Source organism: Falco naumanni, chromosome 2, assembly GCF_017639655.2.
Source record: "Falco naumanni isolate bFalNau1 chromosome 2, bFalNau1.pat, whole genome shotgun sequence".
NCBI classification, from domain to species: domain Eukaryota; kingdom Metazoa; phylum Chordata; class Aves; order Falconiformes; family Falconidae; genus Falco; species Falco naumanni.
In genome coordinates, this window is record NC_054055.1 from 21,255,202 (window position 1) to 21,282,969 (window position 27,768).

The 27,768-nt window shown below is 43.1% G+C and overlaps 1 protein-coding gene across 1 annotated transcript; it reads right to left on the minus strand.

Moving 5' to 3' along the window:
* Positions 1-1,132: 1,132 nt before the first annotated feature.
* Positions 1,133-14,328, minus strand: RAB39A (RAB39A, member RAS oncogene family). Its single transcript, XM_040584677.1, has 2 exons — positions 13,731-14,328; positions 1,133-4,329 (listed from the first exon to the last, which is right to left on the minus strand). The coding sequence occupies exons 1-2, from the start codon at positions 14,051-14,053 to the stop codon at positions 3,903-3,905; spliced, it is 750 nt and encodes a 249-aa protein (XP_040440611.1). The 5' UTR covers positions 14,054-14,328; the 3' UTR covers positions 1,133-3,902.
* Positions 14,329-27,768: the final 13,440 nt, after the last annotated feature.

The following is a 27,768-nucleotide window of genomic DNA, read 5'->3' on the forward strand; positions in this document are numbered from 1 at the left end:
AACCTAGATGTTGATTTACTACTAGAAATGAGCTGGGAAGCAAGTATACATGCATTCATGAGAAACAGTAATTCTTTTTCTCTGAGAATCAGGCAGATGAATTTTTGGTTGAATTCTTCTAGTTTGAAATACATTCAATGATAGCATTATTATCCTTAAGAAACCTAGGCATTGTAGGTGCTACTGCATACAGTTAAGTAGTAGAGCAAAGGATCATTACACAAATGCTTGGACCTGTGGGGTTTTTTTAGAAGCAGTTTATTTTGTTGTGCAGTCCTATCCATTAGACTTTTTAGATATATTTATATTTTACAGATTCCTCTCTTAGAATTTTAATTTCATTCATATATTTAAAAGATTGTCTTTGGACTATAAGAAATGAGCAATGTGAATTGCTGTTGACAACTGTGTTTTGGTATTTAATGATTTTTTAAACAGTTCAGCATGCTTGTGGTATGCTTCCATGCCCATGCAGAGAACAGATCTGCAGCCTCCTTCTTTCTTTTCAAGGCTGAATAAAGGCTGCTGAGATTGCTGTGCCAGCTCCAGGCAAAAGGCAAGGTTGGAGACTTTGAGCAGCTGATGTCATGTGCTGGGGTCTACAGCTGGGGGAAAAGCACTCTCCCTGGATGTTAATTATGTAAAAAGAGAGCAATGACGCATTTGTTCTATAAGGGAGCTGAAACACTGAGACGGAATACCTGTGAGCACAGTGCATCTGCCTGTCTTTGCTTTGTTAGGCAACTTGGGTACCAGTAACAGTTTGGAGGTGGCAGAAGAGATCTCAGCACAGAGCAAACTGTTTACTATTTCAACAGTTTTTTCCTTTTCCTAGCTGGGATTTACCAAACCTTAATTTGAAAAATTGTGGTGTTTTCTTAATAAATAATTTCTACTTATTAATTTGGCTGCCAAATTTGATTCCTCTAATTTCTGTAATCTCTGGAAATTTCATTCTGGTATCAATATTTTCCCTTCCTTGGGGAAAAAAAATATACATGCACTGAACTACAATCCATTGTACAGCCTATGCAAGCTGTTACTTATATACTGTACTGCAAAGCATTTGAAAACAAAATTATGTATTTCTGCAAATAATCTATTTATCAGACATTTCTATTAACTGCAAGTGTGTAGTGAGAGGGTACAGTAGTGGTTTAATACATCATCAAGATAGACAGTGTTTGGATGTACATGTTAGTCTACATTTTTTGGAATTACAAATAAGACAACTATGTGCACACTACTTTAAAATGCAGTGAATTTCTCCTAGCTGCATTGACAATACCAGTTCCTTACACAGTTGAATCTTGATAAAAGATCTATTCCCAGTGCAATAAATGTGACACTACAACATTGACAGTAGAGATCATTAAGGCTCTGTTCTGATGATTGTTTGTTCTCTGTGCACACCTCCCCTCCCCTCCACTTTTCTCCCAGTCCCTTCCCTCCCTAACACGCCCAATTTTTTTCATACAGAATGAAAAGCTCATTGGCTCCAGAGTATTCAGGAAGAAAAGTTTAAGGTAAGAGATTTTAACCTGAAAGTAACGAAATGTGTAATGAAATGTAGATTCATAGTAATAGCAATACCTGGTATTTATAAAGCTGTTTTAATATTTTAATTTTTTTTTTGGTATGGCAGAAGAAACCAGTATCCACATCCCATGGTGCTAAGCACACTACAATGGGTAGCACACAGAGAAGAGTCCAGATTGAAGATCATACAGTCATACTGGGTCTCAGCAGTCTTTGTGAATTCAAGGAAGAACGATCACCTCTATTTTTGAGATACAGAAGGTGAGGCACAGCAAACGTATATTCCTTGCTTAGATACACACAGTGAACCAGTGGTAGACTTTGGGTCTGTTGACTCCCCAGCCACCAATTTATTCATTGGCCTCTTAAAAAACTATTCTGTCCTCTTAAACATCTAAGAGAAGATCTTCTGAGATACACAACATGGGCCTAGTATCATAGGGGAATCAGTGTCAAATGCACACAACCCAATTATGCACAACCTTCTGGCATCTGTAGTCATGTTTACTTTGTAAAGAGGGACTAAAATGCCCTCAAATCAAAATTTGGTGTAAATGGAATAATATATGTAGTTTAATAATCAGGCTCACAGCAATTACTTTGGGGCATGCTGAGACTAGAATTAACTGTTTTAACTGCTAATGAATTAAGGCTGATTACTGTTTGTATTAAGGCCTCTGTATCCTTCTATTACAGTGTAACTGTGACTCAGTGCAAGTGAGACTCAGGCTATAAAAAAAATTAATTAACCTTTCAGTTGCCTTTGAAGTCAATAATTTTAGTGGCCCTAAATGAATAAAATAGTTGGAACCAAAAAATCTGTCTCTATACTATGGAACATTTACAAAAGGATTGTGAGAGGACCTAGAATTAATCCGAGGGAAAACTAATCAAATGTTTGTTGATGAAAAAATTTTAATTAGATAGACTTGTTGCCTGGTCTTGAAAATGGAGAATGGTAACACTTAATAACACACCTTTATATGAAGATAACTGGCTTAATGTTCAGTGGTTATAAGTATGCCCAGATAAATTTGTAGATGCTTATCAACTCTGGAGATCAAGTCAACTTGTTATACCACTACAATAAAATAGAAATAGACCTATTTGGTATTTAAGTGCTAGACATATAGGGCATGGTTTGCATAAAGCTAGTGTGTGTTATATTCAGAGGAGTAGGAAGATGACCTCAAGCTCAGTAAAATGCTACATTATGACAGATTTCTCCTATTATTATTGTTATTAAAAGCTATTATGTGTTACTTTCTTCGAATAGGGGTTCTCCAACTTTGCTCTCTGTAGCCAAGCATTATTTAAGAAATTCTCTCCTCTTCAAACACTCTATTCATAACAGTTTTGGTTTTAAAATCTTCACTTTTTAGACAATGGTTCAACATTTGCTGGCTGAGAATAAAACAATCCTTAATCTATTAAAATTTAAGGCCTGGGTCCCCATGGGTTGCAGCATTTTTAAACTTACTTTTACTTCTGTTTAGAAGTAGATTATTTTTTAAAGCTAATATGGAATTTGTTTGTGTAAATTAACATAATTCCCTAGGCATCAGTGTGGCTATGATAATTACCCAGCTGGGGACCCAGCCACTGCAATGTAACTCCAGTGGTTGGGAAACATGTTTTGTATACAAGTCAAATAACAGCTGGATCATATATGATGTTACATTTAGTTTCATTGGCAATTCAGAAAATATTGAATAATAAATTTCATTGCTTCTATTCCCCATTTTCATATACAAATAAATCGTCTTTTCTAAAACATTCTTTTTCTTTAGTAAGGCTTGTATTTATAGTCATATCAAAAGTGTTTGCTATGGGAGCAATCTTTCAGCTTCCTTTCTTTAGAGTTACCTTTATTATGAAATTGTACAGCATTCTAAACTTCAATGGTCATTAGCAACCCTGCACTTGAGTAAAGAATCACATTAAAAAAGTATAAGGTATAATATTTTCTTGTCCAAAACTAAGGCAGGATGAACAAAAGCAATGAGCTCATCTGATCCTCACCTAGCAAGCCTTCATTTTAAACAATATTCAAAATACAAAGCCCAAGTGAGGATGTTGTCATTATGATTATTGCGCTTTCTCAGTGTCTTGCTATAAAATTACTTCCTTTAGCAATATATACTTTATTTTCCTGAAGACCACACGAAGTTATTGTACTCTGGAAAGAAAGAAAGCACTTAAAGTTTTATGAAGTTATGACGTAGACAGAAGGATACAAAACCAAATTACCATTCTATGATTCAGCTATGTCATGATCTAATATTGTTTCAAAATTATTATTTTGTTATTTAGGTTGGCATCATCTTCTGAACACCTGATGTGCTCTTTGGCATGCTACAAATTCAGCAGATGCACTGTCTTCTGGGCTTTACAGCTTCTTCTGACGAATGTACAACATTTGGAACAAAGCCACTCTTGACACCTTCCCATCCATCTTGTATTGAGATTTCTCCTTTTTTTACAAGTTCATAGATGTCTCGTGTAAGGATTGTAAAGGACTCTTCAACATTTGTGGCATCTTTTGCTGAAGTTTCTATATATTTCATACCACAGTCAGATGACAATTTTTCAGCTTCTTCTCTTGTAACCTCACGCTGTGACACTAAGTCACATTTATGTCCTACTAACAGGAACACAATCTGAAAGGGCTGCACGTGCATTTTTGCTTCTTCTAGCCAGTCTTTTACATGTTCAAAAGATCGTCGATTTGTGATGTCAAACACTAGTAAGCCACCCACAGAATTGCGATAATAAGAGCGTGTTATTGATCTGCGAAGGAAAAAAAAGGAAAATTAAAATACATTTTCACTTCATTCATAAATAGATTACTTTTCCATGTGGCAGTGTGTTTTTATCTACTGTAAGTTTTATGAAAAGTTTTTGCTTTTTAAAAAACTAACTGAAATTTATTAGTTTACCTCCTACACATAAAAATGTTCCTTTTTTTTTCTTACATTCAGAAATCACTTTCTAAACATTCTTGAAGCCAAAATTTCTAGTGTGAACTCTGAATGCTGAGTTATTCAGCAAAGCACTCTTGATTAGCAAGCTGTGGCACATGTTCACAGAATAAAACCCCATATATTTATTTGTCAAATACTTGTTGGTGTTAAAGTTATTCAGTTTTATACAAACATGCACTTTGCTTTTTTCCTATCAGTTACGTCAAACTGAAATATGTAGGCAGATGTCAAGAAACCTGGAGCATAAGCTTACCATTGTACAAGCATATCCTTTTGTATTCCTTGCAGAAAAATTATTTGATGGAAAAGTTTGTACAGATAATCATAATTCATTGTGCTTGCAGAAGTCAAAAGGTAACAGACTAAGAAAGGATATTCCCTAAACAAAACTGTCCAAAAATAACTGAGCTGGGCAAACACACACTTGTTACAGCATCGGTAAGGAACACTCCTACCTCCAGCGTCTCTCTCACACAGAGGTTCAAAAGCTCTTTATAATTCCATTTACTCATTTTTGCCATGAGACTTCTGGGACTGGCAACAGGTATTAGCTGCTTTTGAGCCTCTACATTCCAGAGCATACACTGGAAAGAATTTTGGAAGAAGGAAATCCTTCTGGCTGAAAAAAAATTTTTAGTATGCTCTAGAAAAAGAAAACATGTTTGTTAGAATATATAGAGAAAAAGATACAGGGACTAAAAAATGATTGTAAATCTCTAATCATTAGCAACAGAGGAGGATGGAGAAGGTGAGAAGAGACATTTTAAACAAAGTGACAGCCTACCAAGGAGTGGATGCAAGTACTCCTTACTAGGATAAATATATAGCTAGCATATATACAAGTATTCTTGAACTGAAATGAGATGCACAATCTCTATTAGCAGTCATATGAAATTATCATTTACCCACAAATTAATTCCATTTTATTTTAGGATTATGAAGAGGATGCAGCCTGAAAACTTTTGGAGTCAGGATGAATGGTACACAGTAATATATCCTTCCATAAGAGTAGCTCCCTCTGATTTTCAGTTCATTGCATTTCATAGTGTTTTATAACAATTTGGACGTAGAGATATAATTAGCAGGAACAGTAGTATTATGGATAGGTAAGTGCGCAGCTAGATAAGGCTTAGGTTTCTTGGCATATCTAAATTCATTTAGCCACAGCAAATGGCATTCAAAATGGTTTTATTTAGATAACAGGAAGGGATTGTTTGTCCTAATGTTTAGAAATATCTTTTCTATGTTCCCAGCAATAAAGTCTATGAAGTGTCTCTCTGAACAGGTCGAATGTGAAGACAACAGGATCTTACCCTCAAATTAATTCAAATAGCCTCCATATGAAAAATGACACCTGTTTTTACAAAATTTAAGACCATACATGAGGGGTCTCACATTTTGTGAAGTATTAAATAAAGGTATCACAAAGATCAGCTTCAGGTTTTCTTAAGCATTTTTTTTGCAAATTTATGAGCAGTTGCAAACACAAATGAGTGCATTAAAATAATTCAAGTGGTTCTAGAAAGAGTGGAAATATGTGACAAAAATAGGATTCAATTTGGAGAAGTGGAAGCTAATACAACTTACTTTCATTTTAAAAAAAATATCCTGAAAACAGTTAGGCCAAAGAAATGCATTAGCCAGGAAAGAAAGTAGTTTAGTATTGAAAATGCAGTGCATCATTTACCAAGCATTTCTATATGCTGTATCATGTATCTACGAACTGGAATACTGAAAAACAGCCCTCCATGTGTTACTAGATGTTTATACACGGTAGTCAGTACCCTCATCTGTTGTAACTCACTTCTGCAGAGATATGCTGATTTACACTAGCTGATGATCTAAGCCATTACATTGAGTTATGTCTATGTATTGCCTGTAATGGAGATGATTAAAAAGATCTGTAACTTTGGGCTGTAAATCACCAGAACTGGGTGAATATATGTGAGAGACAGTAGTTGTTTTTTCTATGGTTTTGGTATGTATAATTTGAAATTAGTTTTCTCATTACCAAAAAAATGTTGATATACTAGAAAGGCTTTAGAAAACAGTAGCAAAAGAAAACAGTAACATAAAAAGTCTTAAAGTTACATATGATACCATGTTATGTGATTGTCTAACATTTGAGAAAAGGATCCGAGAATCATAGAATCATTTAGGTTGTAAAAGACCTTTAAGATCTTTGAGTTCAATTGTTCACCCAGCATTGCCAAGTCCACCACTGAACCACATTCCTAAGCACCACATCTTTAAATGCCTCCAAGGATGGTGACTCAACCGTTCCCTGGACAGCCTGTTCCAATGCTTGACCACCCTTTCAGTGGAGAAATTTTTCCTAATATCCAACTAAACCTCCCCTGGCACAACTTAAGGCCATTTCCTCCTGTCCTATCGCTTGTTATGTGGAGAAGAGACTGACCCCCACCTGCCTACACACCCTTTCAGGCAGCTGCAGAGAGCGATAAGGTCTCCCCTCAGCCTCCTCCTCTCCAGGCTGAACACCCCCAGCTCCCCCAGCTGCTCCTCACAGGACTTGTGCCCCAGCCCCTTCCCCAGCCCCGCTGCCCTTCCCTGGACACGCTCCAGCCCCTCGACGTCCCTCCTGCAGCGAGGGGCCCGACACTGACCCCAGGGTTCGAGGTGCGGCCTCACCAGTGCCCAGTACAGGGGCGGTCACTGCCCCGGCCCTGCTGGCCACACTGTTTCTGACACCAGCCAGGACGCTGCTGGCCCCTTGGCCACCTGGGCACACGGGGGGCTCATGCCCAGCCGGCTGTCAGCCAGCACCCCCAGGCCCTTTCCCACCGGGCAGTTCCCAGCCCCCTGCCCCAGCCTGTAGCGCTGCCTGGGGCTGGTGTGACCCACGGGCAGGGCCCGGCACTGAGCCTGGTTGAACCTCACACCGCTGGCCTCGGCCCATCATCCATCCAGCCTGTCCAGACCCCTCTGGATGACATTTGTTAAAATACGGGCTACAAATATTTGAATTGTTTCATGATTAAGGTGAATTATTATTTTCAGATTTTCAGTTTTATTTTAAAAGGAAGTGTTCCTGACAAATAAGACAAAATTTTGAAGCAGAAAATTTAGGCTATCAACTGGGAAAAGTGTCTGGGCACATGAATGTGGTAGGTTGTTCAACAATATCTGAAACATCTTACAGATGCAAAATATTTGACTTAAACATGACAATCAGAGTAGATTAGACATACAATTTTAGTAGACAGCTTAGAGTTATTTGGCAAATGAACTGTGTGAAGTAGATGTACCTCTCACTTATGCCCTGTATCACACCTAGAGAGAATGCAAAAGAGCATTGGCTTAGATGGTCTGATAGGTGTCTCTGTGGTTTTGGTTGTTTTTTTCTCTATAAAACTAAATGCAAGGCCAATTTTTGCCTCTTATTAATATTATTGCTGAAGATTATAGGACTTTTAAGTGGCTTCAACAAGGCTTAAGCAGAACTATAACACCAACATCTAAAGTAGTGCTCCACTCAGCTGCATATCTAGCCATGGTGCCTGAACAAGTTCCCTGGGAACCCAAGTGCTCTGCCTCTGTACGGGCTACAAGCCACCCAGTGGGGACAGCCCTGCCTTCCCTCTTAGCTCAGACCTGAGCCGAAAACAAAATATTGCTCCAGCTGAGTGCCTGGAAGGGTTCTGCTTGGGAGGGCTTCCCAGGAGCACGCCAACATCCTCAGATGTGTTCAAACTCCGCACAAAACGCAGAGGAACTTTCCTTTAGCACAGTGGAGGTACCTGTCTTTCACACAGATTCCTTGTGCGCTATTTCACAAGGCACAAGGTCAGTGTTCACAGAGCCCATGGTACAGAGGCTGCTCAAAGGGTTTTGCTCAGGAGACATACAGCTTTATATACTTTACAGGGCATGGTAATGTGCTGTATGGTAATGTGGCACTTACAGACATGGTTTAGTGGTGGAGCTGGCAGTGTAAGGGTCTTTTCCAACCTAAATGATTCTGACTTCATATGTCTTCGCTAAAATGTCTGATGGTGGGAGTGCATGGTGGCCAACAAAAGATAAGGAGGGCTGACAGTAAAAGGCTCTTCATGTGACAGCTGGTGGACTTGTAGATCTCCTTGGGAACTATGTTATGAATGTTCCATGAAAGGCGGAACAAGTCCTGAACGAAAGACTGAGTGAGCTTTAGTAAATAGAAAAACTGGCATCAGTCTCCAGAAGTCCCTCAAGTTGACAGTAGAGGATAGCAGAGTACTCAGGATAATTCAGACTCTATCAGCGACAAGATATCCAAGTATAGACCACAGACAAAATCAGACTGGCCTTTCTTGTGTTCTTTCACAAGCAGGGATTCCACTTACATGACTATACACACTTTGGTAAGTGCTGCAAGGTCAGACTAAAAACAAAATGAAGTTTTTAACTTCCTTATTGTTGTCACTTTTTGAACAGAAGGAAAAAGAACCCTAAGGTCCTGCAGCTTTTCAAGTCAGGATGAGGAACCGCTGACAGGTCAGGTTTGATGTATTCCAACTTATTCATAAAGGATGTTCAAATTTCCATTTTTCAAATTATCCCCATGCAGATCCTAAATTCCTGTTGAAATGATGGCTTCTCTAATCAAATTAGCTTCTGGTTCAGCTAATTAATGTTATTAAGCTAGCATTATGGAAGGGAATGTGTTACTTGCAGCACCATGATTAATTTTCTGTGGGGAACGAGGGAAAGGGGAGTACTTCCTTTAGTAGAGGGAAAGCCTTAAATTACAGACAGGGTGGGATTAGGGTGAAAAAGTAATGGCCAAATAGCAGTCTTTCTTCTAAAACTGGAGAGGTAGCAAAGAAGCCTGCCATCTCCTTCCAGGAAACTGTTCAGAGGAGGTGCTGGCTGGAAGTGGGAACCAGGACTTCGTTCAGATTTAGAATATGGTAAATCTGCCCGTGACTTTGAATGAAAGTGAGACTGAACTCTTAAATCCATCCCTGCATCTGTCTTTATTCATGTGTCTTATCTTCCTGCCTAAACCACTGTCTTCCTTCTACTCCTTTGTGCCCAGTACTTCCTTGCTGCCTCCTCTTTCAACTTCTTTTTCACAAAAGACTCTGAACCCTTCTCTGAGCCTTAGCTTGTCAAAGTGCCCAAACCAACGTGTCTGCCTGGGACAAAGTTCAAGGTGCAAGCTGATATTTCAGAAAGGAGTCTGTCCCCTTCTGGCTACACTAAATGAAAGGAAACAACGCTCCTACTTAATAGAGGTGACTGTAACCCCTTCGTGACAGGAAGCCTACACTGCGCTGCTCCTCCTCTTTCAGGCCGCAGTATGCATGTCATACCAGGCACTGATGATGGCTGTGCTACAGCCTCCAGTCAGTCCACACTAAATATGTGAACTATTATACCGTCTTTGCCTGAGAGTTACAAAAATAAATGTAAGCACTATTAAAATGGTAATTCTTATATTCTCCCCCACTCCATATAAATAGAGACTATAAATCTACTTATCTATGCTGTTGTTAAATATGGACTGTCCTTGCATCCTCAAGACCATCCTAAGTTTTTATTTTCAGCAAGAATACTTATATGAATAATATTTTTGCTCATTTCATATAATCTTGCCATTTAAAATAAATGAAAGGTAAATACAGATAAAGGGTTGGAGAAAACCAGTATTTCCCTACTACGATATGCTGAAAAGGTAAGACTTCAGCAAGTAGTAAAAGGGAACCATGACACTTTTATATTGATTGCTGTAAGGTTCCTCCAGATGGTTCTGTATTTGAAATTGCTGGAGGTGAGACTGCTCCTTAAAAGTTACACATTGTGATGTACAATAATGATATGAATTAGAATGTTTTTACAAAGGATAACTTCAAAGTCTTTATTTTTCACTGGGAATATTTGTTAAATGCAGATCCTAAATTCTTTTGTAAATTATGACTTCCCACGTAGAGTCTGCCTAAACTACCATTACAGAAGGGGGGAAACACTGTCTGGAACAGAAGTCATTCTCTTAGCTTGATCTAAATATTAGGTTTAAGATGTAAGACCCTAACTAATACTCTTAAGAAAAGCCTTGGTAAAATGATGGCCACTGAACAATTGTTACTGAAAATGAATGAGAAGATTAATTAATCACATCAGACTTTGGCTTTAGGGTGACTTCAAATCACTCACAGTGTTCCTTTCTCATTATAATCTTACTGATCTTTACCAGATGAACCAAACTTTCACTAAAAGCTTTATCTAATTTTAAAGACCTATTTTTATACTATGATTAAGACTGCATTGTAATGGTGTTAATTTTGAAAATGCATATTGCTTATTCAGAAAGAAGAAGAAAGATAGCATTTTATTTTCAAGCCATGTTAGAAACAGAAGGTAACTAATACCATAGTCTGCTAAAAATATAATTGAAGCATCCCCACAATATTTTGTCCCTACATTCTTGAAATTAATTCTCAGGCTTACCACCACTACCAAGCACTTTATAGCCTTGGAGGTTTCATGATTTAAATATATTGCTGGATTTAAACACAGGAAAATTAAATAAACAAACAAAAAATCACAGCAAAGGAGACAACGTGAAACACAGCCAAAGCAGCAGATCGATCTAAGTGAACATTGATCTCAAGATAGAAAGAAACCCATGGTGTACCCCTCATTTATCTTAGTCTGCGTGACGGACCTGAGTCTACACCAAGCAAGTCTGTACGTTCTTGTTCTAGCAAGGTGCTAAAGTTATTGATCATGCTGCTGTTGTCCATATGGCACTTAGCACAACGGGAGATTCTGCTTAGTGATGCCTTACTGATGTCAAAGTAAATACAGTCAGTAACTGCCCTGTCTGAGCTCAAAGTAAACTGTCCAGCACCAGTGTTTGCAGCCTGCTCACCCTTCTTGTGGAAGTGGTAAGAATCACTTTATTTGAGAAATAATGCAAACAGTGCATGTTAAAGATCATTTCTAAGACCACACATGAAATCCAGTTCAAATACAGCAGCAGCAATGACCTAGACAAATGTGAGAATTTTTCCAAAACAATTGTTCCAAGAAAATAAGTGCTCTCTTTCAAGAAAGTGTGGTGGCAGGTGTGTCAGAGCTTACTTTTCCCCTGGGAATGTTCCTAATGTGTGGGACCAAAAGAAGGGGATTATTACGCAGCCAGTAGTTTGTCCTGGATGCAGGAAACTCCCCAGGGAGCTTTCAAGCCAGGTTTTACTTCCTCTAAAATCCCAATGCAAGTGAACCAGAGCAGAACTGGGAATCAGAACTGCAAACTGCTTGGCGGTCCACAAAATCAGATTGCTTCTTGGAATAATTGGTTCTTCCCCGAGACCATCTTTGCTTGTCAGCTGTAGTCTTCTCCATTAGCAGAGAACAGAATGTGCAAGTTTTTAACCTGTGGTGTATAACTTAGTAAAATATTTATAATTTACCTGAGTAAGTGTAAAACAGACTATACAATAACCACTATGATACTTGAGACACCAACTGACAAGAAACTCAGCAGGAAAAAAAACCACAGATATTTAAAACTACTTCCTTCAGTTGGTATCTTCTGGGTATTGGAAAAAACACAGATGTATACTAATGGTAAATTTAAAAGCAACTGACTGCATGACTCATCACTGTATATCCCCTGAGCATTCCTGGGTTAAAGGATGGCTGTCACTTGATTTCAAATGTATGCAAAACTCTTTGCATTTGCATTCCTTTCAGTGAAGTGCCTTGTCATTGGGCATCCCAGCTATTTGTCAGCAAATTCAAAATAAAGAGATTATACATTCTCAGTCACTTGTTTACAAGTGGGGTTTTTTTATATTCTTTGCTAGGAAGCACAAAGAGGATGAAAAATGCTATCGCTGTTAATTTCTTTGCTAACCTTTCAGAGGCCTGCCTGCAAAACTAAGTATAAAGTTGTGACTCATGCAAGCCAAGGGAAGTTTTTTGTTGTTTCACTGTAATGCTTGTTATTGGGAAAAAAAAAAAGGGTTGGTGTCCCATGGTAAGACAGAGAAATCCCACCTCTTCAGATGAGTGCAATAATCTGCACAACTGTTGCAGCAGAAGACAGGGAACATAAAAGAATTGATTCTGGCCAGTGAAGAGACCCATTCCAACCATCCTGCTAGCATCCCAGTAACGAGTGTGTGGGTCAGGTACCACATAAATGGGCTTATGCATTAGCCTCCTACCCTAGTTTATACCTTCTGAACCTCAATCCCAAACTAATAACCACACACAACTTGCCTGAAGTGGCAAGCACTACAGATACAACCGAGTCACAAGAGTGAGTGAATGACAGTACCAGTCCGTATGTTGGGGAATTACCGTGACTCTTTGGGGGCAGGAAAAGAGGGTAGTTTTGCTGCCTGTTTGTGACAGAGAAAGGAGAGGGTTTAACACTCAGTGCAGCATTTGAGCCAGTCTAGCCACACTTAAAAACGATAGAGGTATTAGTGAAGGCTCCTGGCAACCATCTGTGCAGAGCAGGTGCAGAAGGCAGATAAAACACTAATAAGGGACTGTAGCTGGCTGCCCAGTAGCTTCCACACTGCCAAGGCTGCACTGGTGCTTGCAATGCTGCTGCGCTGGAAGGAGGAAGCGCAGGGAGGTGGCCTGGTCTTTCCAGATTGCATGGGAGGGAGAGTAAATGGCAGAGGGAAATACTGCAGGGGAGGATGAGTTTGGAGGTGATGACAAAGTAAGAAACACGGAGTGAAGCAGGGGCCTTCTGCTGCAAAGAAGGAAAAAAATGCAGAGGAGGGATTGCTACCCTAGGTCCAGGACTCCAGGGCAAAGATGAGGGAGAGAAGGAGAAATAGGACAAGGCCACTTGTTACCCCCTAGTGTGAGCTGGGAGGGGAAGGGTAGCTGTGCCCTGGTGGGTGTGAAGGGAAAGGGTGGGAAAGAGGAAGCTCATGGGGGGAAACTGGTGGGCAGTGGGGCGAGAGGGACGGCGGGCCACTGGGCTGGGGGGCACTGGCAGGCGACGGGGTGGTGAGGCTTCATGGCAAGGGGGCGGAGAGCTGCTTGGGGCACAGCAGCCAGGTGGGTGCAGTGAGACAGGCTGGGGGGCACGTCAGAGTCCTTGGGGCAGATGTGTCGGACGGTGAGGGGTACAGTGCCAGGAGGGTGGCGGTGGCCGGGGCTGCGGGCAGGGTGTGCCCGGGGGCCGCCAGGTTTGGAGGGCGGGTGGGGAGGAGATCTCGGGTCCTGTACCTGAACCGCTCCTGCCCCGCCGTGTCCCAGAGCTGCAGCTTGACCCTCTTGCCGGGCTCGATCTCCACCAGCCGGGAGAAGAAGTCCACCCCCACGGTGGGGTCGGAGTGCAGCGGCCCCGGGAAGCGGCCCTCCGTGAAGCGGTGCAAGAGGCAGGACTTGCCCACGGTGGAGTCGCCCAGCACGATCAGCCGGAACTGGTAGATCCAAATCGCCGCGTCCATGGCGGCCCCGGCCTGGCCCGGCTCCGCCTCGGGGCTCTTCCTGGGGCTCCTGCGCGGCCGGTGCCTGCACCGCGCTCCGATCGCCCCGACACCCGGCATCGGCGCAGCGGGCGTGCGGCGGCGGGGGGTGCGCAGGACCCGGGGAGCCGCTCCCGCGGGTGCAGGACGGGGCCGGGCGGCGGCGGGCGGAGGCCGCGTCCCCCCGCCCCGCTCCCGGGGCGCCGCGCCGGGCTCCCGGTGCCTGCCCGGGCTGGGCGGGGCGGGGCGGCGCCGCGGGCGCTGTCCCTTCAGCACCGCGCGGCCGCGCTCCCGCCGCCGGCCCCTGTCCTCGGGCCCCCGCTCCGCGCCCCCGCCCCGACTGCCCCGGGCCCTCCCGCCGCGGGGGGCCGCGCTGGGGCCCGCCGCTCCCGCCCGCTCTGCGGGGGGCGCGGCCGAGCCGCCCGCCGGGGCCTCCCACCATGCCGTCATGTGCGCGGCGCGGCGGGCCCTCCCCCTGTGGCGCGGCGCGGCGGGCCGGGCAGGGCGGGCTCTGCCGGGGGGCTGCGGCGGGGACGCCGCCTTCGGGATCCCGCTCACCCAGCAGAGCAGCTCCTCCCGTGGGCAACAAGTGCAAGGGACGGCCAGAGAAGGGGGGCGCGGGCGCCGGGGGGCAGGCTCGCCTGGGAAATCAGGAGAGAATGGATCGGGCTGTTAAAGCGTGAGGTCTGCAAAGAAAAGTGGGAGCAGGAGGGAAATACCGGGAAGGACCAGATGGGCAGGTGAGAAAGGGTCTGGGAGCTGGCGGGGTGGGGGCTGGGCAGGGGCTGCCCAGAGGAGTGCAAGCTGGAAGGAGACATAGCAACGGGCAGAGGAACCAAGTGCCAAGTGGTAAAACTGGGCTGGGCAAGTGGCGAAAGGGAAAAGGAGAGCGAGTGATCTAGGTGTTCCCAGAGAGAACCATGCAAACTGGCTTGAGAAAAGGCATAATACTGGAAATGACAGGGACACACGCTCTTTATTTCGCAGTGGAACAAACTGCGTGTACTGGGCCTCTGTGAAAGTACCTTTACCTATGGTAAGAGAACAATACTGTCAGTAGAGATGCCTGACGGAGAAATTTCTTTGCCCCTCCCGGCGTCTTCAGCTAAATATCATGACATAGTAAATCTGCTGAGCAATAGATTCCTCAGATTTATTTCAACCACATGGTATAACAAAGAACAGTCCTCAGATGGCTAGTAAGGGCATTAGTGCCAAATAAGCAGAAACCCTAGGACTTTGGTAAACAGAATTGCAGCAGCTTCTTCTGCAGATCCGGCTGGGATGAGGCAGCGGGGGGCAGAGAGCCTGAGAACCCACAGAGTAGGCTGGGTGAGCTGTGAAGTAGGTTGTTGCTGGCAGAAGGTCAGCAGCAAGTGAATATTCATATGAATGGGCACTTTGATAGTGAAAAGGACAGAGAGAGGAGATTGGTGAGTTTGGGTTTTTTTCTATGCAGCCTGTTGTTTTTCCTCCATTAATGTCAGGCACAGATGCAGCTAAAACTATAACTGCCTGTGGCTGTTTAGGGGCATATCTAAAACCACATTTCTTTTGTAACTCTGTGGGGCAATCTGTTATGACAAGTATTCTCATTGCCAGCACCTGGTTTTGTTATTACGTGGTCACCAGTGTGAGACTAGAATGTTTCCCCCAGGGTGGGCAGACCTTGAAGCCCCGCAACATGGATAAGAGACCAAGGGCGCCTTGGCCCTTCATTGGACCAAGGGCAGGATGAAGTCAAAAGATGAGTTTGCTTGTGCCATGCAGATCATGTCCTCCAGCCCCAAAATGAAACTGGCTAGGATATGCGTGCATGGTTGGCCCTGGGAGACTCAGCCAGGAGACCCCAGAAGCTTCCAGCAGACTTGGCCTGACAGCTGAGAAGCTATAAAAGGCACAGCCAGGAGCTGCCAGAGGGATTTATCTTGCTGTGCATGCTGAGTTGAAGCTGCAGGATGCTGCCTGCTCCAAGAATCCAGACTCTCCAGGGACCTTTTGGGTTGGCCAGTCAGTCCCTAGGACATAGTGACTGTGTCTGCATGTGTCTCTGAGTGTGTTTCCTCCAGAACCCTGCACATTTGTCCCCTCTAATGTCACCAGCTACTCCTGTAAAAAGTAAATTGAACATAGCTTGTACTTGACTAGTTGCTCCTTTGAGTAACAATTAAAATAAAATGTTAGCTCAGATAAATGAACCTTTAGAAGGGCAAGATTGCAGTTCTATATCGGACATGACTATGGGCAATTCCTATGGACCTTTTCTGAGTGTTCTGACAAAACTGGCGCTTAGATACAAGAAGTGTTTGCATGTGAAACAGGGATGTGAGGTATGTGGTATTAGTAGCTCTGATACCTGCTGAATGTGAACAGGGCAAAACTTGGAAGTGGACTTCGCTCATTGTACAATACCTAGATCCTGCATGGATCACCACCCTGCCTAACACCCATAGGTCTTCAAAGCCTCACGCAGTGCTCTCTAGTTTAGAAGCACAGCAGATTGCTGTCCTTTGCACATCTGGGCTCAAAGAACCTCACACTAATGAGATACACAGCTTATTTCATTCCTAACAGGTGAGTGAAGTCAATTTGCCTACGGCGTTCAGAGTTGAGCTAAATATGTTTGCAAATATTTTCAGGCTTCCAATGTCTGGTCTGTCTAGCTAAGCTTGTCATTGTAGAAAGACAGTGGTATATAAATTCACATGTATTCAAAGCACAACCTTATACCTTCACCTGGGACCTTTTGAGTATCATATGTTAAATGCTACCTAGGGAACCTGCATTTGTCGTGTCTGCTGTGAAATGCACAGGGTGGGTGAATTTTATCTCCATGTCATTGAGTTTTTATTAGCTTACCAGTGAGTACAGAGGCCCTGAGAGCATGCAATCCATCACAAAGATCGCAGACCAGTAGTCAGAAGCAGCAATCAAAGTGGGTACACTTTAAGGAGCTGGAATGGTTAAAGCAGAGAGGTTAAAGTATCAATATGAACCTGACTTTCCTTCAGAGAGTTTCCACTACTTGGGCATTGGCAGCTTGAATCTGTTCTTCCCAAGAAGGGTGAATCAAATGTAAATTCTGGGAAATAATAACAAAGACAAATAAACCCAGACTTCCAAATCTACTCCATTATTGGCTAGATGACTGCACTAAGCCATAAATCCAAGACCTTTCAACCTAAACATTCCTCATTTCTTTTCACGTTTTTGACTTGACATGGATTTTCTCCACCTTTGGTAAGTGTGTGGGTCACCAGGCATTACATAGATCACAGTGCTCCTAAACAATGTGCACACATATTACATGGAAATTTAGAGAAGCATGGACAAAAGTAAGTGATTCTCAACCCCAGTCAAAACCTGAGAGCGAGAAACTATGCTTTCTGCTGCCACCTAAAGAACACATGAGAACTAGGGGACCTGTCTAGAAGCAGGGTGCCATCCAAGCCTGTTTTACTTGCATAGGCTATTGGTCTGGAGGCTGATAGAGCTGCTTATTTTATCACAGAGAAAATTTCAATGGATGTAAGCTGTTGGAAGGTGCTGCCAGCTATATATTTTTTGTTTATTTTTTTTGATGGAGTAGTACTGGCGGTAGAATACTTCCTACTAATAAGCAATTACTTTCCTTCATCTAAAATGTCATCAAGATAGGTAGGTTTCACCTAATGGTGGGAAAGACATTTCTTAAACCCCAACATTTTGGTACTGTTTCTTCCACAGACTTCTTTGATGCACAGGTATAAAATTAGTATCCGAGTAGCAGAACAGCACTATGTTGAAATGATCAGTCTGCCCTAAAACCTCTTAAGTGGTATAAGAACAAATCTATAGCCCTTCTTACTTTTTGCAGTTTATACTATCTGATGGGTTTCACACTTCCTCCTGTGGTGTTAATTAGTAAGTCACTCCAACTCTTGATGAAGCTAATTCTCCCAGTGCTGCTTGGGAGGGCTGAGTGGGGTCAGCAGGAGCAGCAGGTTGAGGCCAAGATTTTAATGCCACTCTTGGTATAAGCCTTCCCTTTCAAAAGTTTCCAAGAATACTCATATCTCCCCAGACACTGAAGGCAAGTGGGTAGAACAGGAAACCTGCAGGACACCAGGCCTGCTAACCTCGTGGTCCACAGAAATCCTTGCCAGTACTGACAGGAGCAATGGAATGTTCCAGCTGCTCAGGTTCAACTTCTTGGTCTTGCACCCAGGTGCCACCTCTAAGCTCACTGTGGGACTGTGGTTACAGCTCCACGTTGTGCTGGGGCTCATCTCACTATGCCAGTTTTACAGTGATGGGATAGCAAAGAAGTGCAGAGAGAATATTCACCTGGCAAGAGGGTGAAAAAAAAACCTGAGTAAAGGGAAATGTGTTGGAAAGTTTTATGTTTATTGCTTAGCATGATCTTATTGCATTTGTTATTTGTTGCTGGAAGTTTATTTCCAGCATACCTGAATACCTGGAGCTCTTCACAGGTGAAGGACAAAGGAATATTCTAGGAAAACATGGTAGGAGTTATAAGCTTCTTTCATTTATGGTGTTATTAATGATTACCTGCATAGATTTCAACAAATAAATGGTTGGTGACGGTATTTTTATAGTACCCTAAGTCTCTGTGTGTCAATGTGATTGTTCATTCAAAGGTACACTCTGACCTTTTAGAAGATGTCCTTGTTTGATGAGGGTGTTCCTTATGTTGTTGAGATAGATATGTGCATGGAAGAACATTCATATAAACACTTGTGGGGGGAGTGGGGTGGTGGTGGGTGGGCAGGGAAGCTAGTGAACTGAGTCATCAGAATCCATGGATGAATTTATAGATTAAAAAAAATCTACATAAATAAATAAATAAACAAACATTTACATACAGATCCACTTTGTTCATAAGGCATTGAAATGACTCTGTGGAGATGATGCAAGTGAAACTACTCCATGGCAAAATGAGACAGAAGCAGATAATGAAGAACAGAAACACCCACATGAGACAAGGAAAACTTCTCCTAACTTCTCAGACCTGATCTTCCAGAAGGACCTACAACATAACTTCAAAGACAAGCCTGGGAAATGAAAGTCCTAACTTTTCAAAATATTAAAAACCAAGGACTAAGTATTTACTCAATAAACATTTCATAACCATTAAATATTTTTATACTTTTCCTCATATCTCATCAACTGTTAAGCCATCTCTGTTCCACACAAGTAAACTTCTGTCTGATCTACAGATACTGTTTCACCCCTCTTTGCCAACTATCTACTTCCTCAAAATGTGAGTAATATTGTTATACTCAGAGCAATCACTTCCAGCTTGATGTTTGCTGTGTCTAGATCAGACATACAAGAACTGTATTTCCCTCCCAAACATCCAGTTACTCCAAGTGTAATAAATGGTATCTATCTCTGCAAATCTCGCCGTTTTAGACATCTAAGATGGCATCTTAGTCACAGTTACAGAAGCACATTTAATTCAGTAAAGTGTCAGGAAAATCCAGGAACACGCAACCTGCTCCACTGAAACACTGAATTAATGCACATCGACATTTCAGAGTTAATGCCTAAACTACATAAGAATCTGTTTTTAGGCAGGATTAAGATTGCCTTTAGGTGAGATTAAGAACCAAACGCCAAATGGCAATTCATTCTACTACATCAAACAAGTAAAGTATTTTTTCTCATGCCTGCCTTTTTGTCATTTTATCAGTCTTACACCTCACTTTTCCATTTGTCATTTGGAATTAGTCCTTCTAGGATTCTATGCACTCTTTGCTCTGATGAAGTCCATCTCTTACATCTCTTTTCTGTTTGGGAAATGCTGGTGTGTGAAACAATATAGATTTCTGCTACCAAAGAATGCTTTCTGTCTAAGCTTTGTGCCATGGACCTTTTGGGTATGTTGATCAAAGAGATGCTTTTTTTCTGTAAGCACTGCATTTCTGAAGGAACTCTACACTGCCCAGTGGCATGGTCACCTGTTTTTCCAAGATGCCCGCTTTTGCTCCAGATGCATTCTCTGATAATTTCTTAAGGACTATTATTTCTAATTGCCTTCCCAGTGTCTCTGTCCTATCCAGTGCCAGCAGCTCTTCTCATGCTTTATGCAATTGCAGGCCTCACAAAGCACATAGAAGACACTGATACGTAAATGTAATTGCTGAGCTAATTCAGGATGGGCAGACAAGTCTCCCTGCACTGTTTGCAAAAATTAAACTAAGAACTTCCATGTATGGTAGGTGCCACTGAGTTTAGCCTACCTGGAAGAATTTCCAAGACAAACGAGCTGTGATTACATCTGCCAAACTTGAACTGACTAGATTAATCCAGTATGAGCTGGTAACACACGTAATTTTTCTTGTAAATTACTTGGGTGGGAGGCCGGAGGGTTACAGAAACTGCTGTGGCAATTATTAATTGGCCTCAGGGATGGAGGACATCAAAAAGCTTGGGCCTCAGGCCATGTGATTAGCAGAGCCATTGCCAGCTTATATCAATGATCTAATATCAAAGGTAATAAATTGTTAAGATGATAGCCCTGTGGGAGCAACCACTATACATAGTCATTTGATACCATGTAGAAGCTGAAGCCCAAGATCTGCAACACACAGAAGCTAAGCTGACACCCATAGACCCAGCATGTCAACCAGCCAGAATGAGCGACCTGTTCCTCTGGGGTTACTGGTATAGGACTGGTCTAATCTAGACTGGTGGGGCTGAAGCTCTGATCTGTGTGCGATGTGTTTGCAGAACAGGAATCATTGTCTGCTTACCCATCCTCTCAGGTAAATAAATATTAGACTGAGTACTGTATCACACCACCCAGTCTCCCTGTGACCACAGGACGCATAGTGCAGATTAGAGACAACTTTCATTCCAAAAAAGTGACAGCTGCCCTGCACCCCTACTTCTGGTGCAAAGACTTGCCTTAGGCTTTGTAACTGGAAGTAGGTCCCATGGTCTTTCACCCTGAACACCATCCCCCTACACTTCCAGTTGGAGACTCACCTTGTTTACACTGGAGGTAGACTGAGTGCTTCCCTCTGCCCATGAGAATTTAAAGCCATTTAAAAATGAGTAAATGTCTAAAAAATTTAATAGAATATGCCTCTGCTCAAAAAGCATGCATCACATGAGGATATTTAGAACAAATAAGAGGTTTGTAAAAGGGTATTAGCAGACATCCATGGATAAAATTTTCATAGCAGATGAAGTCATCAGAAGGGGTTGGATGCCCTTGCCTTGTACTGTTTAACAGACTACCATTGCAGAACTACTCAGGGAACTTTCACCCTTGAAGTAAACCTAATTGGGGACAGGCTTTACAGACTGTTACCTTATGTGACTGAAGGCTCATCCCCACGAACACAAAGGAGCAGAGGCACCCTGACAGGCAGGGGAACCCCAGTAACCTCACCAGAGCTGGCTGAGCTCCTGACAGGGTTGCTCCAAGGGCTGGTACAGGGGAGCCACCAGCCACAGGGGGAGACACCCAGCTGAGTCAGTAGAAGACACTCCCCACCAATCCCTCATCAATCCCACTACAGATTCTGAGAGGATTACTGCCTACAGGAACATGGGACTCACTATGGGAAGCTGGAAAAAAACATTTTGGGGTTGTGCAAAACTTACTTGGGATGTTTAGGGGAAGGACCAAAGATGGGAAGGGAAAGATCGAATTGGACTGGCGAGGAACAAGTGTGGAAAAATATGGAAGAAAGAGGATAAAAGGAGCTGGACATTTGTAAACAGGTTACTGGTCAGTATGCTTGTGATGAATTGCAGGAAAGGCTGGGGCCTTTGCCAGCTAGGGGTCCATCCTAGGATGGTTTTGGTGTGCTCAAGGACACAGATAGCCAAGCTGTGCCAATGATCTCTTCATCATTAAGAAGTGCAAAAGCATCCAGAAGTAACTGAAGCAACAACTGGAAAACAACAGCAAATCAGAAAACAAATGGCATAATCATCAGTTCTTGAGCCAATCCTGTAACTAAGGACATGGAAAGCTACTGAGGTAGCTGGAGGTGGCTGAAAAAAGACCCTGGGGAAGGAGGACCTATGACTCTGCTCCAGGATGCAGGACCATCTCTGCAATCTTTGAGGAACTCCAGCAGTGGAAAAGCGCACAGGAAAACCCAACACCCACCCACAACCCTGTGCTAGGATGACACAGCATGGCAGGACCCACCACACTGACCCATCCAGTCCCTCCCCAGGATTTCACTGTCTCTCCTGTAGAACAAGTTACTTGTGAAAGAAACCACAATTCCAGGCTGCCCAGTTTCCCTCCCTCACTGCACCATCTCTCCCATGGCACAGGGAAGTCATGTAATTTTTAAAATTTCATGTGTCTGTCTATTCAGCATAATTGGCAGGTTGGGAAGGGGGCTGTAGGGCTGAGGTTTGTGGGAAGGTCACAGGCAGTTCCAGACAGCTCCACCTGACCCACTGCACGTCACAATTGAGCACATCAGCCAGGCTGATGGTACCTCTGAGCCAATCAATCAGATGGGTTTGTAGCACCTCTGAAAAAGATGCATTTAAGAAAGGGCAGAAAGCACCAGCACAAAAGAAAAAGTGCCCAGGCTGGAGGAGGACAGAGAAAACCATGCCTGAGCAGGGGCCAAAGCCATGGAGCTGCCTGAGCAGGGCACACAAGGCATGACTCCAAAGGGACCGCTACTGATGGAGGAACCACCACACACTGACACCAATCTCCTGTGCTGCCCTTTGCCTCACTGAAGGGACTTAGTGCAATGTGCAGTAAGGGGATGGGAGAAGAGAAAGAGAGGGGAGAGGTGTGCAGGGGGAAGAAGGGGTGTTTTTAATGAGGGTCTGTTTACACTCCATTAAAGAACTAGCTCTCTGAAGTCCCTCCCAAGAGGGTTTCATTTCCACTACCCCTTCTGAGTCATTCTGTATTACTGCCAGGAATATTACTGTTCCTTCAGATTTTTGTGGTTTAGAAAGAAATACAGACAAGCCTTCCACCAGTGAAGTCCTGCTCCTAGCTAAAACATACTTTGAATTGAAACAGAACTCAGACCTTCTGAGCCCAGGAATGAAAATGAAAACTACTAGCAACAGGCCAAATCCTCACCGTAACACCTGTCTGAGATCTCTCAAAGCCCATTTGAGCATCTTTGCTCTCAGCTCTTCTGTTCTTACACCCCAGAATGTGTCTGGGTTCAAAAGGAAAGCTCAGGGTTTTGCAGGAATCAGTCAAAGACGTTTAGGGATTCTCAGTGTTCAAATCCTGGAGTGCTGGTACTCACATGCATGTTGTTTTCTTTTTATCTGTTGAAGGGTACAGCACTGAAGGAAAGGAAGCTCCTTAAAGCTGCCTTATGTGCCATGGTAGACAAAGCTGACAAGCAGCACTATCCACTGGTGAGCTGGAGAAATCTGAGGTGAGACTGAAAATGCTGCTGCCCAAGTACAGCCCCTAACTAGAAAGAGTCTGAGTTGCCAAAGACTGAAAGAAAATGGTACACCAGGCGGAACTAGCAGAGGCCTGGTAGCAGGGCGGTTACAGGGGTGACCTGTGTAGAAAAGGGTCATGGACTGCCTTCAGTCACAGCTGGTTCCAGCTGGCTTGGCAACCGATAACACCAATCCTCTATGTGCCAAAACCCCAGAGAAGCAGATAGCACCTTTGTGAAAATATATTTAGTAATGAAGAGCGGCTGCTGGGACGAGATGTGTGAGGATACACATGATGACACACAGAGGATGACACAGGAGCAGATACATCCTGAGGGGACTGCAGCTCATGAAGGAATCTCTGCAGGAGCAGCTACTACACTGAAGAAAACTGCAGTCTGCGGAGGAATCCACACTGGGCCAGTTGAAATGTGTAAGGAACATGGAGTGCCAAAAAGGAAACCACTGCATGGTGATGTCAGTCTCCTGTGCTCCCTGGTAACATTTGGCAAAAGCAAGGGGAGTGGAGACTAGAAATGGGGAAAGAGAGGTGTCTGGATTGAAGTTGAGGTGTTTTCCCAAGGCATCTAATTTTTGTCTTGTTTCTCAGTGCTCCCAAATCAATAATTTAAAACTATGCAGTTGGCAATAAATTAAAAATCAGCGAAATTTCCCCAACATGAGACTGCTTTCCCACAGCAAACAGACAGACTAGAAAAGACAAGTGCTCATCTTTCTTAAGATTATGCTCTATTTAGGAGCCAGACTGGCTGCAAAGCTGTAATTTGTGCAGAACGTGGATCATTGAGCTAAGATCTGCTCTGGAATGGCTTCTAGCAAATTCAGTCCTTACAGGAAACAATAGAGAACAAACGTCAAAGGCAGTAAGAGTGAGAAGCTCTTATGTTTTGTTTTTGCAGATAAGGTTTAAGAGCCCTGTTCTGGAGTGAGGTCCATCTAGGCCATTATCTTTTCTGACACTGTAAGTGAAAGTATGTTAGCACTGGCAAATATGGTGTAGGACACTGGATTCACCTTCAGAGACATCACACTGTACACTGAGATCTTGATGCTGTAAACTAAAGGTAACTCCTGTTCTAGTGATCTTTGTAAAGTTCACCTGAGAGGTATGATTTGAGCACGTGCAGGTGAAGTAATTTTGGATTGAGGGAGGATGCTTCTTTTCTGGAGAAGACTGTGTACAATGTAGGGGTATATACCAGTGTGTGTACACCTGCAAATATCAAGTTGGATTAGTTGGTGAGAAGGATAAGAGGCTTGGGAGCCATGTGTTGGAGCTGCCATAGGTCTGGGCTGAATACTAGGGAGACAAGAGTAATCTGACAGTCGATTCCTGGAGACACCAAGAGATAGAAGCCAGTTACTGCACAGACTATGAGATCAGGTGTCAACTGAGACCCATCTGTGTGCATATGTCTCTGAGCACGAGTCAAGAGGAGACAATGGGATCCAGGGACAGTTACTGGGGAGATCCATAGTCCATATATGTAGCCATTGCTCTGTGTGGTGTCACGCAAAGTAAACTGGAAGGCCAAGGATCCAGGGTCAGTTACTGGACAGTGTCTAAGGCCAACTAGTGGAGGGATCCATATTGTATATATGTACACATTCCACACTAATAAAACTTTAAGTTTTATTTATTTAAGTATTATAAGAGGGGGCAAGATTAGGCTGTTCATGCCATCTGTGTTTGTGTGGTCAGCTATGTATATGTATATATGTACATATAGTGTACAGCATCTGTGGGACTGTTGGGAATACATGCAATAGTCCACCTCAGTACTGACTGCATCTGGCAACACGGAGCTGAGGCAGCCTCACCTCTGTTGGGCTACCAGATTTGACAGTCCTCAAACCAGTGAGTTTCTCTCAATACAGAAAGAAGCTCCAGCATTTTCAGATGAGTGACTCTGCACAAAGTAAACCATTCTCATGCTAGAAGTGGATGCACCCAAGCCTCTATTCAGATGAGTATTTGTCTATATTGCATGTGCAATAGCCATGTAATCCACCAACAAAAGGTTACTATGAATGCAATGCAGCAGAATAGCGCTGAAACTTCAACTCACAAAGTTTAATTAATAGTGTAGAAGTGCAGGGACAGAATTTGTAACTTTTGCTAACTTAAGAAATTAAAGATAGATCTCTGGAGTATGTCCAACATCCTCACAGTTCCTAAAGTGTACCTACTCCATAAAACAAAGGTGTAACATCTGTTATCTGTAGTGTTTCCATGTGTGCCTTCTTGGGTGCATGCATTATTGAGTTGGCAGAATTCACATTTTAACATTTAGATTATGATGATGAATGTTAAAAATTTTCCTTGATAAGGAAACAATGAAACTACTTTTCCTTCCTCAAAACATATGCTATGGTCTGGCATGCTGAATCAGTGTGATATATACTGAAGAAATTGCTCTTTACTCTTTAAAAATCAAACATTACCAAAGAAATAGTAATTATTTACCATTATTTACTCAGAATATCAGAGAGAGCTTTTTAACAGAACAGCATTTGCTTCCCCCCTGCCCCCCTCCCCCTGCCCCCAGTGATTGTTATAGAAACTTTTTAATAGAATGGAATAGACTATTTCAGTTGGAAGGGACCTACAATGATCTAGTCCAATTGCCTGACTACTTCAGGGCTGAGCAGAAGCTAAAACTGTGTTACTAAGGGCATTGTCCAAATGCCTCTTAAACACTGACAGGCCTGGAGCATCGACCACCTCTCTAGGAAGCCTGCTCCAGTGTTTGACCACCCTCTTGGTAAAGAGATGCTTCCTAACGTCCAGTCTGAACCTCCCCTGGTGCAGCTTTGAACCATTCCCATGTGTCTTGTCACTGGGTATGGGAAAAGAGCTCAGAGCCTCCCTCTCCACTTCCCCTCCTCAGGAAGCTGTACAGAGCAATGAGGTCACCCCCTCAGCCCCCTTTTCTCCAAACTAGACAAGCACAAAATCCTTAGCTGCTCTCAAAAGACATTCCTTTCAGCCCTTTCACCAGCTTTGTTGCGCTCTTCTGGACACACATTCAAGCATCCTCACATCCTTCTTAAATTGTAGGGCTCAGAACTGCACACATCAGCAAACTTGCTGATGGTGCATTCAACTCCTGATTATTGATATTTATTCAAATCTAGATTATTGATAAATATACTGAACAGAACTGGCCCTAGAACTGAGCCCTGAGGAACAGCGCTGCTGACCAGTCACCAGCCAGACGTAGTCCCACTCGCTACAGCCCTTTCAGCTCTGCCCTTCAGCCAGTTCTCTACTGCAAATCTGCTCATCCCACAGGTGCACAACTTGTTGAGAAGGATGTTGTGAGGGACAGTATCAAAAGCCTTACCAAAATCCAGAAAAACTACATCCAGCACCATCCCTTCATCCACTAGGCAGGTGACCTTATCACAGGATATCAGATTAGTTAAACAGGACTTTCCTTTTGTGAACTCACGTTGACTGTGCTTATGATTGCATTATTCTTTAAATATCTTTCAGTAGTATGCAGTACAATCTCCTCCATAATTTTTCCAGGAACTGAGGTTAGAGGAACAGGTCGTTGGTTCCCTAGGTCTTCTCTCACACTCTTTTTGTAGACAGGAATACGTTGGTTAGCTTCCAGTCAGCAGGGACCTCCCCAGGCTCCCAAGACCAACTGAGAGGGGTCTTGGCATAACATCCACTAGCTCCTTCAGAACTCTGCGATGAATCTCATCAGGCCCCATGGACTTATGAACTTTCAGCTGATACAGCTGGTGCCTTACAATTTCAGTGTCCACAAATGGAAAGTCACCGTTCCCACACTCGTCATCCTCCAATTCAGGGGTCTGGGCAGCTCAAGGACTGTAAGTATTATTAGAGACTGAGGCAAAAAATGCATTGAATGCCTCTGCTTGTTCTTCATCCCTATTAGCCAGATGACCATCTTCAACATGTATTGGTCCAGTATTTTCTTTAGATCTCCTCTTGCTATTAACATACTTTAAAAAGTTATCTTCTTGTTACCTGAAAGAACACTGGACAGTTTTAACTCTAGCTGAGCTTTGGCCTTTTGTGTCTCCTCCCTGCATAAAACAGCTTTTATCTTTTTAATTACCACCATCTTTTGTGTCTCCTCCCTGCATAAAACAGCTTTTATCTTTTTAATTACCACCATCTTTCTCACTTGAAAGGAAAGGTAGTTTCTTTGAAACTGTTAAGGACCTTTGTAACTTCACGGTTTGGTCCGTGCTTATTTCACTGCTGCCCCAAAGTTGTCCTATTGCCAGAGAAAAAGAAATCAAAGCAGATGTAGTTAAAATACCCAGCTGTTTTTCCTTTCTCCCTTTGAATCTGAGTGGCCCTTCTCTACACAGACCATAGTCCA